The sequence below is a fragment of the Convolutriloba macropyga genome, chromosome 8 (assembly GCF_964194025.1).
Source record: "Convolutriloba macropyga chromosome 8, txConMacr16.3, whole genome shotgun sequence".
NCBI classification, from domain to species: domain Eukaryota; kingdom Metazoa; phylum Xenacoelomorpha; order Acoela; family Convolutidae; genus Convolutriloba; species Convolutriloba macropyga.
Window position 1 is genome coordinate 45668373 of NC_134475.1, and position 16227 is coordinate 45684599.

The window sequence follows — 16227 nt, forward strand, 5'->3', positions numbered from 1 at the left end:
GTCTATCTCTAAGTCTAGGTCTATCACTAAGTCTATGTTTATAACTAAATCTAAGTCTATATCTATGACTATGACTATGGTTAAGTCTAAGTCTATGACTATGACTAAGTCTAAGTCTATATCTACATCTATGACCAAATCTATATCTTTGACTCAATCTAAGTCTATATCTATGTATATATCTAAAGCTATACCTATATCTATGATTAAAACTATTATTATAGATAGGGATTAAATCAGATGTAAAGTAAAACTCATTACATCGCCATTTAAGTCTATAGGTCTTCCATACTCATCTTTAATACGAAATTCATTGCATTCTATTATCTTTTGTAACTTTTTGATATAGTACATCATTTGGTATAATGTTTATCATGTAACCTGGTGGTTCTACTAGATTAAAAGTATATAGTATGTCTGTGTCATTACCATTATCTTTAACACCAGATATAATATTAAAGTGAATGTTATTAGTAATAAAACCCATAATATCAGCAATCTTAGTTGCTAAATGCATACCTGTTGAATATATTTGTCTATCAAATCCTAGTAATGATCATACTGAGTTATCTACATCAAAGCTAATTACGTCTTGTAACACTTCTGTTTCACATTTCTATTTTTGTCCGCCTGTATTTAAACATTATAATTTGTTTCTTGTTTTACTATATATCTGCTATATCAACTAACTCATATGCACCAGGTGGTATAAAACCAATGTTACTAAATATAAAATTATTATTTCTTTGTTATTTTAAAACAGAATTATAAACAGATATACTAAGTAAACCTAACTTCGATATTTTAAGTATAGGTTCTTTGAAATGAAATCGTTCTGTTGGTCTTTTCATTCTAAAGTTAAGATTATGTTCATCTTTAGTTTTGGTTAACTCGTAATTATCTTTTGTAGTTCCCATAAGATGAGGTTGTGGTTAGTCATTTTGTTAAGATAAATATCTAGATATATATCTATATTTTAACTATAAAAATTGACTTTTTTGGATACGACATATGGTTATAATAATGATAAACATAAGAGTAAGATTATAAAATATATACCTAATAATCTAGCTTATATGAATACGGTTAATACTAATATTAATATCATTCTCAATAGAGAAGAGAATCATTTAAATTTGCGTGATTGATATCTAGAGATTAAGTTTGTTATATCAGTTAATGCTGTTGTTGTTTTTGCTAACGATGCTAATATTAGATTATTTCATTATAGTATGATGCCATTATTTTTGTTCAGTTAAGCTTAAAACTAGTGGTGGTAGGACTGTTGAATTTATAGATCATTGCCATCCTAATCTATTAATATATAAGTTATTAACTAGTACTGATGATATGAGAGTGGTTTTGGTAGAAATCAAGGTAATATAGATAGTCAACTTAAGAGCGATCATATTGCTGCAGAACGAAGTCATACGTATATGATGGTTAAGATGAGTGATCTATTTGGGTTTGTAAATGATTTAGAAAAGTTTATATATGGTTTAGGATTTGAACTAATATTAAAAAGAAACAATAATGTTAGAGCTCTATTTAGAGTTAATGCTAATCCTGGCGCAGTTGCAAATGATGGTATTATAGATATTAGAGATATATGTTGTGTACCTAGTTTTGATCCTAGTAATGACAATAAAATTATTGTACAGAAAGGATTAAATAAAAAGAATATTGATTTTAGTTATTATGAATGAAAGACATTTTATAAGAACGTACCCAATGCTACTAACTTTTTATTTGATCTTGGTATGGAAAGTGGCATGGAAAGACCACAATGTATAATAATTGGTTTTGAAAATAATAATAATAATGAACGATCTCATGATGCAAGTACATTTGATATAATGAATGTTACTGAATGTTATTGTAAGATTGGTAGCGAGCTTTATCCCGAATGAATATTACTTTTGGTACTAATAATTATAATGAGGCTTTTAAAGAGATTATTAATTTTGATAAAGATTATAAATTTAAACATTCAAACGTTGTTTTAGAGTATATATATTTGATACTAGATATCAAAATGATCATATAGATCCACAAGCAATACAATTTTATTTTAATTTCAGTGCTGCAGTAGCAGATGTTATGTCATGCATTAGTATTAACTAGAAAGCTTATTAATGTTTATTGTGATGGTAATAAGATGGTTGATATCATATCTTAGTTACAGTTAGAGTAATCGTTATGGTCAATGCTATAGTTCTAGCTCTAATCTATTTCCTACTAGTCTTAACAAAGCCCTCAGCATAAATAATATCTAATTTCTTTTTTATTCTCTAGAGACAAAGGGGCTTCGCCCTTGGTTCCCAAACCTTTTGCTTGAAGCTTAGTCTTGGGTTTAGGTTTAGGCTTGTGTAGTGGTTTGGCTGTAGGTTTAATTTTGGGTTTGGGTTTAGGTTTAACAACAAAGCGATTATATTTTTTAACTTCCATTATTTTTTATATATAGAAATATGAGTAACTTTAATAAGTTTAAAACCAATTCATTTTGTGTTGGTGGTAGACATTTTAGTGGTACTTTTAATATTCAAGGGATTATTACTAATAAAGGAACTAAGAAGTTAAGGGGTTCCTGTACAATGTGTAGAAGGAATAAGTCATTGACGGTCAGTGATGCAACAATAGAAGCTGAGGGATTGAAAGAGTGTAGGTAAGGCTACAGTTAACTTTGTAAAGAAAGCTGCTAATAATCCAGTAAGAGCATTAGAATTAGCAAGTAAAATAGGAAGTGCAGCTGCAGGTAGAGCTGCTTTATCAGTCACACCCGATTTAATTAAATTTGCAACTATTGGTGAAGGTATAAGAGTAGTACAAAAAGGAAGAGGGTTATACTTAGGTACTAAGAAAAGATAGTTTAGTGGTAGCTATGGTTATAACTAATGCTTTAGTTAAAACTCTATATCTAGATCTATTTATCTGCGAAGCAGGTTCCCCGACAAATATTAATACTACTATTATTATTACTAAATATAGTATTATCACTATCACCATTAACTTCAGTTTAAAAAAACACTTAACTTATTTTTCTGGTTCTTATATTTTTCATATACATTGACTAATTCATTATATTCATCATTATCTATTTTTTATCATTAATTGATTAAGTGTATAGTTTACTAAACTTTTCACTAAACTGTTTACTTAAAATATACATTTGCGAATACTTGATAATTTTATTTCTTAATAGAAATTTTGTTTTCATTAACAGTTGATCCGCGAAACGGCGACTCCGCCGATAAGTTTGGATATAGTAATCTCTCACTCGGTGCTGTTGGTTGACTCATTTTCATTAGTAAAATAACTTTATTTCTTTCATTATATCTTCTTGATTAAAATCATAATGCATCTCTAGTCTTGCTTGTTCTTTATTATCAAGTAACTCACACTCAAGTTATCTAGCAATTATTTATTTTATAACAATCTTTATCATAATATGTGATTTTTCCTTAAACTTCTCCATCTATCAACACATGCTTCACCTATGTGAATATTAGTAATTGTCTGATCATACTTATGGTTATCAAACTCTAGTTTAAATTCATTATATCTAGAAATTGTATCAGCGAAAATTTTATTACCAAATCGAACAATATTAGTTTCAGTTATCTTATTGGCTAATGTGCCTAAATTTTCTAAGTTAAGAGGAACTAGTTCAACTGTCTGATCATCAATCGATACAGAGCCACCATTGGTTGTAGATGATGGTAGTCGGATAATGTTTGCATTTAGTTGACCAGTTGTAACTTCTTCAAATTCACCTTTCCTTAATTCAGTTATATTCCGTCTTATTATTAGATGATAATAAGTTATTATCACAATATTCTTTATTAACAGCATCTTTCATATCAATTGGTGGATGTAAGTTTTTGATTATATATTTTCTCATATCAATATTTTTACCACCTTCTAAGAATAATTGATGAGCTTTACTAATTGTTAGATGGTTGGGTGAACTGATTGTTGTTCTAGTTTGTTGTTTGGCTTGGTTAAATCTATTTCTTATTATTATTATATTGAGAAAGTTTCAAAGTGATTCTATAAATATATTAATAGATTCAAAATCAAACTCGGATTTTAATAACGCCTGTTAATATTTGCCTTCTATTATCTCTCCATTCACGTCTTCTATCTTATATGTTGGTGGTTGGGTTTTTTTACTTCATTAACTTCAAACAATTCTCTTTTCCAATTAGAAGTGTATCCTTTTTGAAAAGATATTACGTTTATCAGCATTTCTGACATAATCACCGACTTTAAGTTTAGGTTTAATATTCTTAAAATTAAACGAGTATCTAACTTTATCAGGATTTTTAGAACCATCAACCGTTGTCATTTTAATAGTAGAGTGAATGTTATTGTTATAGGTTAGTGCTGCATCATTTAAAATATCTACCCAATTACCATCACCATTGATGAACAATGGTTTAATAATTATGTGTAATAATGTTCTATTGGATCTCTATAAACGCAGCCTTTAAATCTTCATAATTAGAATATAATTAGATTTCATATTCTTTATGTGAAGATTTAAATATTTTATTGTAAAACACACTACCTCTATCCATAACTTTTTCTCGTTTTCTATGTTGACCTAAAACTATTTTAAAATCATTAGTTATAGATAAACCAGATTTATTCTTTAATGGAATAGCCCATGCATATTTTCTGAATATACCTATAACTGTTAATATAAACTTAAAATTATTATTGTATTTAATTAGAGATTATTTGTCTATCAAATCAGCGGACCATGTTTCATCTTTATATAATAGAATTTTTTTTCTCTACTAAGCTTTGTTATTTGAGGACTGAATACCTCTTTTGCTAGGAGTTGTTGTTTAACTTAAGTTGTGTCTTGTTGTTGTTGTTTTTCCACCAATTTTTATTTGCCATAATTAAAAACAATTATCTAGTTGTTCTTGATTAATAATATTCATAGATATTTGTTTAGATATATCTAGCATTTCATATAATCCCTCAATGCCCCTCTTTTGTTTCTAGTATAAGTAATTCTAATCTTTCTATTAAGTTGTTGGGGTCGGCTTTGCTAAGAAAGCTACTTTGTCGTTGGTAGTCTAAAGCTTTTAAAACATTAGTGTTATCCTAGAGTGCTGCTAATTTTCGGTTTTGAAGAGCTTGCATTGCTTCACTATAGGCTAGTGGTGCTTCACTGTTTGTATTCAAAGTTTTGGTTAATTGATCAAATAACTGTTCTATTTCACTATAATATTCTTGTTGTTTTAATTTATCTATTTATCTATTCTTTCTGTTTTCTTTTTCTAGTTTATTTATTTCTATTAGTTTATCTAGCTTAGTCATTTTAATCAGTGAAACTGCTTCGCAGATCATTATATAATCTAATAACAGCTTCAATTAACTTTATATCATCATTAATGTTTGGTTCTATAATATTGTTAGCCAGTTGGTCTTTGTCTAAATCTAATGGTGTTTTCTTAATTTTATTTACTAGATCTCTTTTGAAAAGATATATATTCTCATCATGGCGATAGCTTTTCTATTCATCTATAGGTCTCTGTGTGTTATACATTAGTGCATTATAATACTCTTCATGTTTAGCATTGTTACAATTCTTTATTCCTTTCTCTTTAATTTTCTTTGGGTAATCCTTAAAGCTATATGTCTTTGGTGACAGGGCTATAAACATTATTATTTTACTTCCCAGTTCATGTTTGAATTTACCCGGAATTTTATAATTAGTTTTGATTGCGGGTTGGAGATTACTTAGGTCAATGACTTAGGTTTATGTCTTCATTGTCGACATTACCCTTGCTAAAGCTTAATACAAAAACTATCAGTATCCATATAATGGAGTTGTAGATCTTTGAGAGATGGTTGAGGAATATTATAGAATACATCATACGCGTGTAATTTGCTTAATTCTTATATAGTAACACCTACATATACTGGAGAATCATACTCTATTTTTTTCTTTGTAAATTCAATTTGGCTATAATCTTTATATCTAGTTATATTCTTAAATGTTGGTTTACTTATACTTTTCATTATCTTTTCTTCATCGAGTAAGAACTTACTTTGAAGGAAGTGTAGAGGATTAATTCACATTCTTCCATATAGTGAGCTGTTCATTAATTTTCTTACATCCTTTTCCGCTTCAGTTTTAGCTGTTGCTCTTTTATTAGTATTGTTATGAATATAGTCTCTACATATGTAAACTTGTTTAATTTTAATTACTCTATGAATTTGATTTACTTGTCCACCCATCTTAACATAGAACTTTAACATCCTATAATGAACGATATATTCTGTTTTGTTGTTTTGATCTAAGATTAATTTCTATGTTCTCGCTCTACCTTTCTCTCTTTTTCTATAGCCTAATTCATTATCATTTATCTTTCTTTTATTGGGCATTAATGCTAGTTGCTCTAATCTATCTTTACAACTATTAGTATAATTAATATCTTAAACTCTATAGTAACCATGATCACTATCATCTGGATTATTTATTACGTCTAAAGTTATAGTAATGTACTCGAAATCCTTATAAGGTAGCTGTTGCATCTTTGCATAGCCGTATAGGTTGTTTGCATCTATATAAAAGAGAGTCTTGTTACTTTCACTAATGTTAACCAATCGGGTTTCCCGGTTAACAAATCTATCACCCATTATACCACATATACCACCTCTCTTTGCTTCAACGAAATCATCTAGCTTTTGTTTATCTTGTAATGTATCTAATGTAACACCACTTGACATTAACCAACAATCAAAACTATAACCCGGGAGATTTAAATAGTGTAGAGGGTTGAGACCGAATTCTCTCATACTTAATTTACCATATTCATTTATGCATTAGTCTAATATTTCCACATCATTCTGTAGATGCTCTATAGTTAGATCTTTACTAGTTTTATGACTGTTGTCTTTATTAAAGATATCGACTTCTTCTTGTGTTATTAATTTATTAGAGAGAGAGAGATAGGTTTTGAAGTCTATATTTAGATTACCTATAAAATTGTCGTAGTCATCTAAACCAAAGTGTTCATATGGATATAATGTTTTTTTTACAATGATATGTCTTTGCCATTTAATCTAGAGGCATAGCTAAGAAGTTATAACCATCTATGTATTTAAGACAACCAATACTAAACATCTTATACTTACAAGCAGCTAGTGGTATGTTGTCTACTTTTATTATTATTCTGTTTAAAGAGTTCACTATATACTAGATTGAAATCATAACCAGAGCCATTGTGGAATATTACAGGAATGAAGTTTTGTTGTTTATACCTCAGGTTACACATTTAACATGCGGGACCTCTTTTTACCAGTTTCATGACAGTGATTTCCTACTTTTTTAATACATGTTTTACCACATATATGACAATTGTTTGTAGCATTATGATGTAATTTATCTTTTTCTGTAAATATCGTTTGTTTGTTGCGCTTGAAATTATTCTCAGTTTCTATTTCTAATAGATCGCTAGCAAATCTTTTGATACAATCAAGACCGAAGTAGTATTTGAAATTACTATGCCAGATGTAACCCATACTTATTGGTATGTGTTCGGCTATTACATATTTATTGCTATTAGTGATGACATCGGTGACACAACATTCTATATCAGCAGTTATAATATTTTTTATATTCTGGCGTTTATGTTCATTTATAAAATTAATGTTTTTTCTAAGGACAAACAATTTCTGGTTTGAAAGAGTGGCTAGATTCATGTTTGTCGTATTTTATTTGTGAATCAAACCAATATGTACATCTATCACAATAATAATATTTTATGTTATTTTTATTTGGTCGATCTAACAAGGTGTCTATTGTTTTAATTAGAGCACAGTGTTCTGTTAGCGCATTCCCGAAACCAATATTCTAACATCGTTTCTATCTCTATCAAAATCCCCCATTGGTTTAAACAATTCTGCTTTGCCCTCATCACGAGGTGTATGTACCCAAATATTAATATTGTACAATTTCTGTATTCTTATGTAAGCAAAGTCATCTTCATCTTGTTGTAGTGCTTCAATTAGATTATTTACATGTTTACTCTGACGTGTTGCATGGTACATAGCGGGATGTAGCCAAGCAGTAATAGTTAGTTGTAAGCAGTTGTATTTATAACTACGTATATTTAATATTGATTTAGAGTTTTTGAGATCGGGGGTAAATCTGATGGTTCAATATTTATCTGAATACCTCCTAATCCAAGATACTCAAAGTCATAGCCATGACCTTCATATAATTTTCTTCGAAATCTAGCCACTGTTTGAAGTCACCGTAATCATATAGCCTTATTTATAATACAGTCGGTGTTGAAGAATATTTTGGTGATTTTAACTTCTTCTTTGTTTCTTTTTATATTCACACTCGGCTGTGATCTTATATTTAAAACTCTTAACTTTTCTAATCTGATAACAATTTTTAAATTCTTCTAATGAGTAATTAGTTGCTTCGTCTACATCTTCAATGTAATTCCCATCTTTATCAGTAATATAAAATTCTCTCATGTTCTGACTGGAGTTTATATCAAAGTCTTCTGTGTAGATACTTCTTTCTAGATACTTACGATTATGACTATATGAATGAGTAGTTAGAGCTATTTTATTTCTAAATTCTTCATGACATTCTTTACATTCAAACTTAATTCTGGTGTTGATACTATCTTCGGTTTTAGTTTTAGCTTTAGTACTGGGTTTAGTTTTAATAATATCTTTAGTGCTATCTTTAGTTTCAGTTTTAATAGAAGGTTTGGAGTAGATTGTCTCCTTCCGAATCATACATTCGCTCTATTGTTTTAGCTGAAGATTCAGTTTTAGTTGAAAACTCAGTTTTAGCTGAGGCTTCAGTTTTAGCCCCAGTAAAGGATAAATCCTCAGCCCCGTCAGAATCAGAATCAAAGATTTTCTCTAACAGTTTTTTCTGTTGAGAATCGTAGGATTGATGCCTGTATAAACCCCTTCTTTGTATCAAAGGATAAATTACAGAGGTCGCAGAAGTTCACACTTGAGACATTACTGTTTGTTGAGTGAGACATGGTGTATTTTATTAGGAAAAATTTTGTTAAAAATATTTTTTCGAAAGTGAAAAAACGAAGTGTGATAAGTCTAAAAATAAACTTTGGAAAGAATGTTGTAATGATTTCAAAGAGTTAGAATATTGTTGTTATATATGCAAGGACATTGTTAAAGTAAAAAATTATATTGAACATTTGGGCGACCATTATGATAATCCAGATCAATATCTAGCCTGTAATATGTGTAAGTTTTATAAACATATTTCTTTCTTTAGGTTTAGAAATGGAAGATGCAGGTTGTGCATCTATCTTTATAGATATCGATTCCCTCATACTAGAAATCAGTTCAGAGAGCATGTTTATAAATATGATATTAAGATTTGATATGACTCTGCTCTTGGTGTATAAAATAAGCACAAGTAGAGTTATTTTATATAAATATAAGCAAAATTAAAATTTATAAAAGAGTTAAGCTGGCTTTTTATTCAAGTTATCAATGAAGTGGCTTCACAGATTTGGCAAGTTGGTTTTACGTGCTTTTTACTCGGTCTCACTAGTTACACTAGTATCTGGGATACGTCCACTGAAGACAGTGGGGATAGAACCCGAACTATCCGTCTGATAACGGTTAATTACCAGCTTATTTCGATACTAGTGGATTGCACTAAGTGAGACAGGAAATGATAGATTTTAAGGGAATCGAAAGTATTGGATAAAACAAAGATTCCACTTAACAGTACAATTTGGCCTATTTCGACACACGCGGCTAGCGTGTGGCGAAATAGGCCAAATTTACTGGTGGCTGGAATCCTTGTTTTATCCACTACTATGGTACCTTTAATTCAAGTTAGCTGAAAAATTTCAAATTAGTCTGTCGAAAAAATGCAAGCATTGCTTTAAAATTCTCCCTTTTCTTTATTTTAAAAAAATTTTGGAAGAAAATTGTAAGTGGTCTTTTGTTTCAAGTTGGCACCTGTCAGTTCTCAAAAGGTATGTTCATATTTTGTTAACATTTTTAGTATAGCCAATCTCTATACATCCTCAGCCCCGTCAGAATCAGAATCAAACTTTTTCTCTAACAGTACTTTATGTTGAGAATCGTATGATTGATGCCTGTATAAACCCCTTCTTTGTTTCAAAGGATAAATTACAGAGGTCGCAGAAGTTCACACCTGAGACATTACTGTTTGTTGAGTGAGACATGGTGTATTTTATTAGGAAAAATTTTGTTAAAAATAATTCGAAAGTGAAAAAATGAATTGTGATAAGTCTAAAAATAAACATTGGAAAGAATGTTGTAATGATTTTAAAGAGTTAGAATATTGTTGTTATATATGCAAGGACATTGTTAAAGTAAAAAATTATATTAAACATTTGGGCGACCATTATGATAATCCAGATCAATATCTAGCCTGTGATATGTGTAAATTTTAGAAACATATTTCTTTCTTTAGGTTTAGAAATGGAAGATGCAGATTGTGCATCTATCTTTATAGATATCGATTCCCTCATACTAGAAATCAGTTCAGAGAGCATGTTTATAAATATAATATTAAGATTTGATATGACTCTGCTCTTGGTGTATAAAATAAGCACAAGTAGAGTTATTTTATATAAATATAAGCAAAATTAAAATTTATAAAAGAGTTAACTTGGCTTTTTATTCAAGTTATCAATGAAGTGGCTTCACAGATTTGGCATGTTGGTTTTACGTGCTTTTTACACTAGTATCTGGGATACGTCCACTGAAGACAGTGGGGATAGAACTCGAACTATCCGTCTGATTACGGTTAATTACCAGCTTAACTCGATACTATTGGATTGCACTAAGTGAGACAGGAAATGATAGATTTTAAGGGAATCGAGAGTAGTGGATTAAACGAAGATTCCAGTTAACAGTACAATTTGGCCTATTTCGACACACGCGGCTAGCGTGTGGCGAAATAGGCCAAATTTACTGGTGGCTGGAATCCTTGTTTTATCCACTACTATGGTACCTTTAATTCAAGCTAGCTGAAAAATTTCAAATTAGTCTGTCGCAAAAATGCAAGCATTGCTTTAAAATTCTCCCTTTTCTTTATTTTAAAAAAATTTTGGAAGAAAATTATAAGTGGTCTTTTGTTTCAAGTTGGCACCTGTCAGTTCTCAAAAGGTATGTTCATATTTTGTTAACATTTTTAGTATAGCCAATCTCTATACATCCATCATTGATTGTCTCAATTATAGTTTAATTGTTGCAATATCATGATCATCGCAGATTTTTTTATGCAGTTGAGACTGGTGTTTATTTATATTTAAGGCTTCACAAGATGGTGAGGTTGTGGCAAGTGGCTTACTTTGTCCTAACTGCAGGAAAGCATTTGCAGATATTGAGGAGCTTATGGTCCATGTCAGTGTCTGTGCTCAGGTTAGATGGAGATCTAATTGGAAAGATTTGGTAGTGATTGTTTGATAATTATAGAAAATGAACGATCTGGCATGCAGTAAAATGGCATGAAATCATCTGTTACTATCACCGTTCTACTTATCACTTGGCTCTATGTAGCAGTGAAAAAAAAAGAAATTTCTTAAGAATGTTACTGCAATGCAGGTAGCAAAATTTCTTACTGAGATGATCCTCTAGAATAATTGTGTTTATATGAAGCACAAGATTCTCACCGAACTTTTTTTGTTCGACCAACTTTGTGAACTGATGTTCCAAAATCATCAAAGTAATGAAAGTTTGAATGTAGACTGGGTTGTAGAAAGTCTCGTCATCAAATTCGAATCCTAAATTGTCTAACCGCGTGCGGGCCGAGCCTGAACTGTTCTGGGCCATGATTCTAATCTGCGATTGTAGAAAATTTATCTCAACGTTTCTAAACGGTAATAGTCGACGCTTTAATAGATTTGTAAAATAATTTTGACAAATCTTACGTAGGTTTAGTTTTACAAATTCATAAGAATTGAATTTCAAAGCATTCTATTATCTTTTTACTTCGCCTAGTACAAACTGCCAGCTAGTTTTGTGAACTAAGGCTTAGCTGCCTTTCTAGGTGTTTGGTAAATTATGCATTCCTGGTAGATAATCAACCCCACTTAGATTTTCAGCATCTAATCAATAAGTATGTAATCAATATCTTTTTAGAGTACCAAGCTACCTTGTGTCTCATAGGACTTTTAAGCCTCTAGATTTGAGAATCTGGAAAATTGGGCTTTGCATAGATTTTGCATAAGTCTTGTGACTTTTTGCGGTCGCAGTTAGGTATAAAGTAAAGCTATGTATAAACAGCTCTTGAAGTCGAGTATTCATGCCTATTTGGAGAATAGCGCATTAGTCGAAATCTGTTCACTAACCAAAACGTGATTAAGAACTTTCGCAGTTGCGGGCCTTTGTGACTTTTATGACTGAAATCGCTTCAGTTTATTATTCTGCTACTTATCGCATCAAAAATTAGTCACTGTAGCTTTGTTTCACTTCGGGCTGACAGCTTAACAGCAGTTTCGGACTCTTGCCGTGGTCTAAAGATGGATTGTGACTACTCGGATAATGATATCGAAGGAGATTTGGAGGATTTGGTTACTGAGGGTGACTTTAACTCGTACTTGAGTGCGAGTTCTCTAAGAAATGTCGGTTGGTTGGTGAATATCTGGGGTCGATGGGCCAGGCAGAAGCAGGCAAAGGATCCGACTATTGTGACTTGCGATTTGAGGTTGATACTGTCCAACTTCAAGCCAGTGTTTATCAAGTTGTTGCCTCAATTCTTCTGCGAAATCAGGAAACTGGACACCAATGAGGAGTACCCAATTAAGACCCTGAACTTCATGCTTCATTTGATCCAAATGGTAATCAAGGATCTCAGGTTGGACTACAGCGTTCTGGAAGATGACGAGTTTTCGAGTACCAGAAGATATATAAACAAGAAAATTGACGAAATGATGGAGCGAGGAGAACAAATGGTGGCAAGGAAAGCGGAGGTCATCACTGAGGAAATGGAGTCGTACCTGTGGAGGACTGGGGTTCTGGGTGACAAGGATTCGCGAACTCTGCTTAACACCGTGTTCTTCATAAACTCGAAGTTCTTCGGGCTGAGATCTCGTCAGCAACATCGAGAACTGAGAACCGGGACTGACGCGCAGATAAAAGTAACTGGTCGACCGCCCCTCGAAAAGATAGTGTACCACGATACCAACAAGTTCGGGACGGTTTCAAGTGAGATATATCCTCATGGGGGCCGTAATTGTCCGGTAAGGTTGATCAAAATGTACTTGGCAAAGATTCCGTCTAAGGCGACGTATTTTTACTGTCGTCCGATTGATCGCATGATTGATGGGAAGTGGTACGCCAATCAGCCTGTTGGCAAAAATTCCCTACATAGTGTGATGAGAGATATAGCATACGAGGCAGGTTGGGATGTCTCTAAATTGTGGACCGCGATTTCCCTGAGGTTCATTAGCAAACCTGTCAGTTGTGTGAAACACTTGACAAAACCGAAATCCCCCAGTAGCACGTTTCCGTTGCGCTATAAAAGACCGCATGCCAATGTTGGACATAGAGTTAAACGTGAAGAAGAGCCGATGCCAAATGATCCCATTCGTAACAGGCTACATTCTCTTAGTGCTGGACTTTCGCCCGTGGAGAAAGAACATGCACCGGTTCCTTATAAGCAACAGTATCTAAGACCCGATGTCGAATACGGCTGCTATGAGATGACGTCCATTGATATGAACTACATTAATTGTGTCAAAATGGTAAGGAAATAGAATACTTGTTTGTGATTAAGCATTGCGCGTGTAAGATCATATATTTTACAGATGCCCTGCTAGTGAATTCCTGAATTTTTGAGTATTCCAAGTTCTGCATGAAGTGAGAAGTTTTGTTTTTTAGAGTCTGTAAATTTTGAACCGTATTAAAATAATGTTCAAGGCTTCAGATTCTGGGCCTTTTTTGCGGTGCTGCAATGGAAAAGTCATTTTCTTCCTTCCGGCCCAAGCATAAAAGAGTGCAGTTGTTATGATTTCTTATGAGAGGGCTCGGAATATCGAGTTTAAATTCAGCTGTTTAATAACGATAGAGTTTTAATGTTGTCATGACAATTTACCCTATCGCAAAATAGCCATGTCAAAGGTTTTTTTTAAATATCCATTAATTGTACATTTTCTTTGTTAATGAATCAACTTCAATTAAGTTAATGTAACACCTTATTTAAGTCAATCAAATGAAAAACAGTTAACTATCTCAGAGCAATTTGATATATCTATTTTGGTTTCAGGAAAGCCTGCAGAGTGACGATTCAAATACCTACGCAGTTCAAGAGCGAAGAGGCTCTTCTCAGTCTACGAGCGAAAGCAGCAGCAGTGTCTATTCAACTACTATGCCTGTAGCCAATGGCACCTCTACTCCCAAGACAATCACTACTGATTCGGGGGTACCTACTCCTGTGTCTAAAAATATGTCTGGGTCGCCCTTCTCTGCAACTCCGAGCTTTGAGGGATCGTCTAAGAAACCCTCAATTTATGAAACAGCACAAATGGTGAGTCTGTGAAACAGTACTGTTCGTGGCATTGTTAACAGATTGAAAGGATTGCCTTCTCTGGGCTGCTATTTTAGGGTCGTATGAAAGACGTTGATTTAAAAAATCGATTTGAAAAACCATCATTGATTGAGCTGAACATTGTGTTATTTAAAATTGTTAGGTTCAAAATTGAAATTACAGCGCTATGACGTTATCATGAGAGGGTAGCGATGGTTCGTTAGTTTCCTAAAAACAATACGTTTTTTTAGCAGATTTAATGGTCCAAATGGTCATTTACGTTGTCTGAATTTTTGATTACTTTCTTGCTTCTAGTTTGCGTAGTTTATGTTGTTCTTGTTCAATTATTTTGCTATAACGCTTCGCCATTTACTCATAAGCCCTAAGGGAATCAATAGTTCACCGGAACAAATAGTATGTGGTATAAAGTACTAAGCTGAGTACCTGGTATACAGTACTAAGTATCAAGCAACCTCAATATACAAGCTTAATTTACCACCAAACTTTGAGACTTTATCCCAAACAAGGAAGCTCGGTAATGTGCGTTTGCACATAAAGTTCCGACCCCGCTCATCTACATTTTTCACTTAATTATCTACCAAATGAGGAAGATATAAAAAATAACATATAAACATATCGTTCAACAAACTACTAAATGAATAAAACAATCTACCTAAGAGGGCTGATGAGACCTGTAACTACCATAATATGAATACCAGAACAAAAGGCGATAAAAATCAAATAATTGCAAATATAAATTGTTTATTTTCTTTTTTAAAAATATTGCTTTTTAATGTCAAACTGATTAGAAACATTATGCATCAAATGAAATTATTGAGAGATTCTTTTATACATCCATAGAGTGAGATGGAGACCTGTCATTATCCAGGATATGTCATGCAGCTACAAAAAGAACGACTACAGGCAAAAAGAAATTTGCACGAAATGTACACAAAAAAACTTGCACGAAAACGATGTCTCAACCAATTAAACATCAAGTTGGCCGCTAAAAACAATAAAAAATCTGGGTAGCTTTTTTTCAAGTAACCAGAGGACCGCCCATTATTGTGATACTTTGAAAAGAAAACCAAAAATTACAAAAATGGGCGATATGCAAAAATCACGAATTTTTTAATTAAAACTGGTTGTACCAAGAAGAAAGACCAGTTGAGGACAATAAAACCGTTATAAAGAGCAAATTTATTGTTCAATAGATAAGGGATGTGACTTGTCTAAAAAGACGCTAAGCTACAAGTTAACAGAAATGATATAGGCAGGTCTCAGAAATCCATTGTCTTCTTAAAAAAACAAATGACTTCAAAAGCCATAGGCAACACAAACTTCTAAAAGAGCAAACAGTTTTTCTTGCAACTTCTTCGAAAACTAATTGCGCCTGTTATCTGTGAGACTAAGTCATAAAACTATAAAACAACATCAATTACAGGCAGAACTAAAAAACTTCACAAACAATATTTCGAAACCGCAGTTTTGAAGCCATTAAACTTAGAAAATAATAACCACGAGAATATTAAATCTTCATTTGCGTCTCCTTTGATCATCATAAAGTCTTATTTTGTAAAATGACTATCTCAGAATGACAGCAAAAAGAACCACAAATATTGAAAAGAATCTAAAAATCACAAAATTCTAAAATTTTCAGCCCTCACATCAGTCAAAACGTTCAACCATCAGAAAAA

General features: G+C 32.1%; 1 protein-coding gene across 4 annotated transcripts in view; it reads left to right on the plus strand.

Annotated features, from left to right (window-relative positions):
- The window catches only part of LOC142344757 (uncharacterized), a 147268-nt gene that overhangs the window by 15326 nt on the left and 115715 nt on the right, over nt 1-16227 (plus strand). The window contains exons 2-4 of one of the 4 annotated variants that reach the window (XM_075396657.1): nt 9984-10007; nt 11317-11424; nt 14270-14530. In XM_075396657.1, the coding sequence (XP_075252772.1) occupies nt 9984-10007; nt 11317-11424; nt 14270-14530 (393 nt within the window). Of the gene's footprint in view, nt 1-9983; nt 10008-11145; nt 11170-11316; nt 11425-12322; nt 13749-14269; nt 14531-16227 lie in introns of those variants that run through there. The other 3 variants (XM_075396656.1, XM_075396658.1, XM_075396655.1) reach the window with 3 other exon arrangements.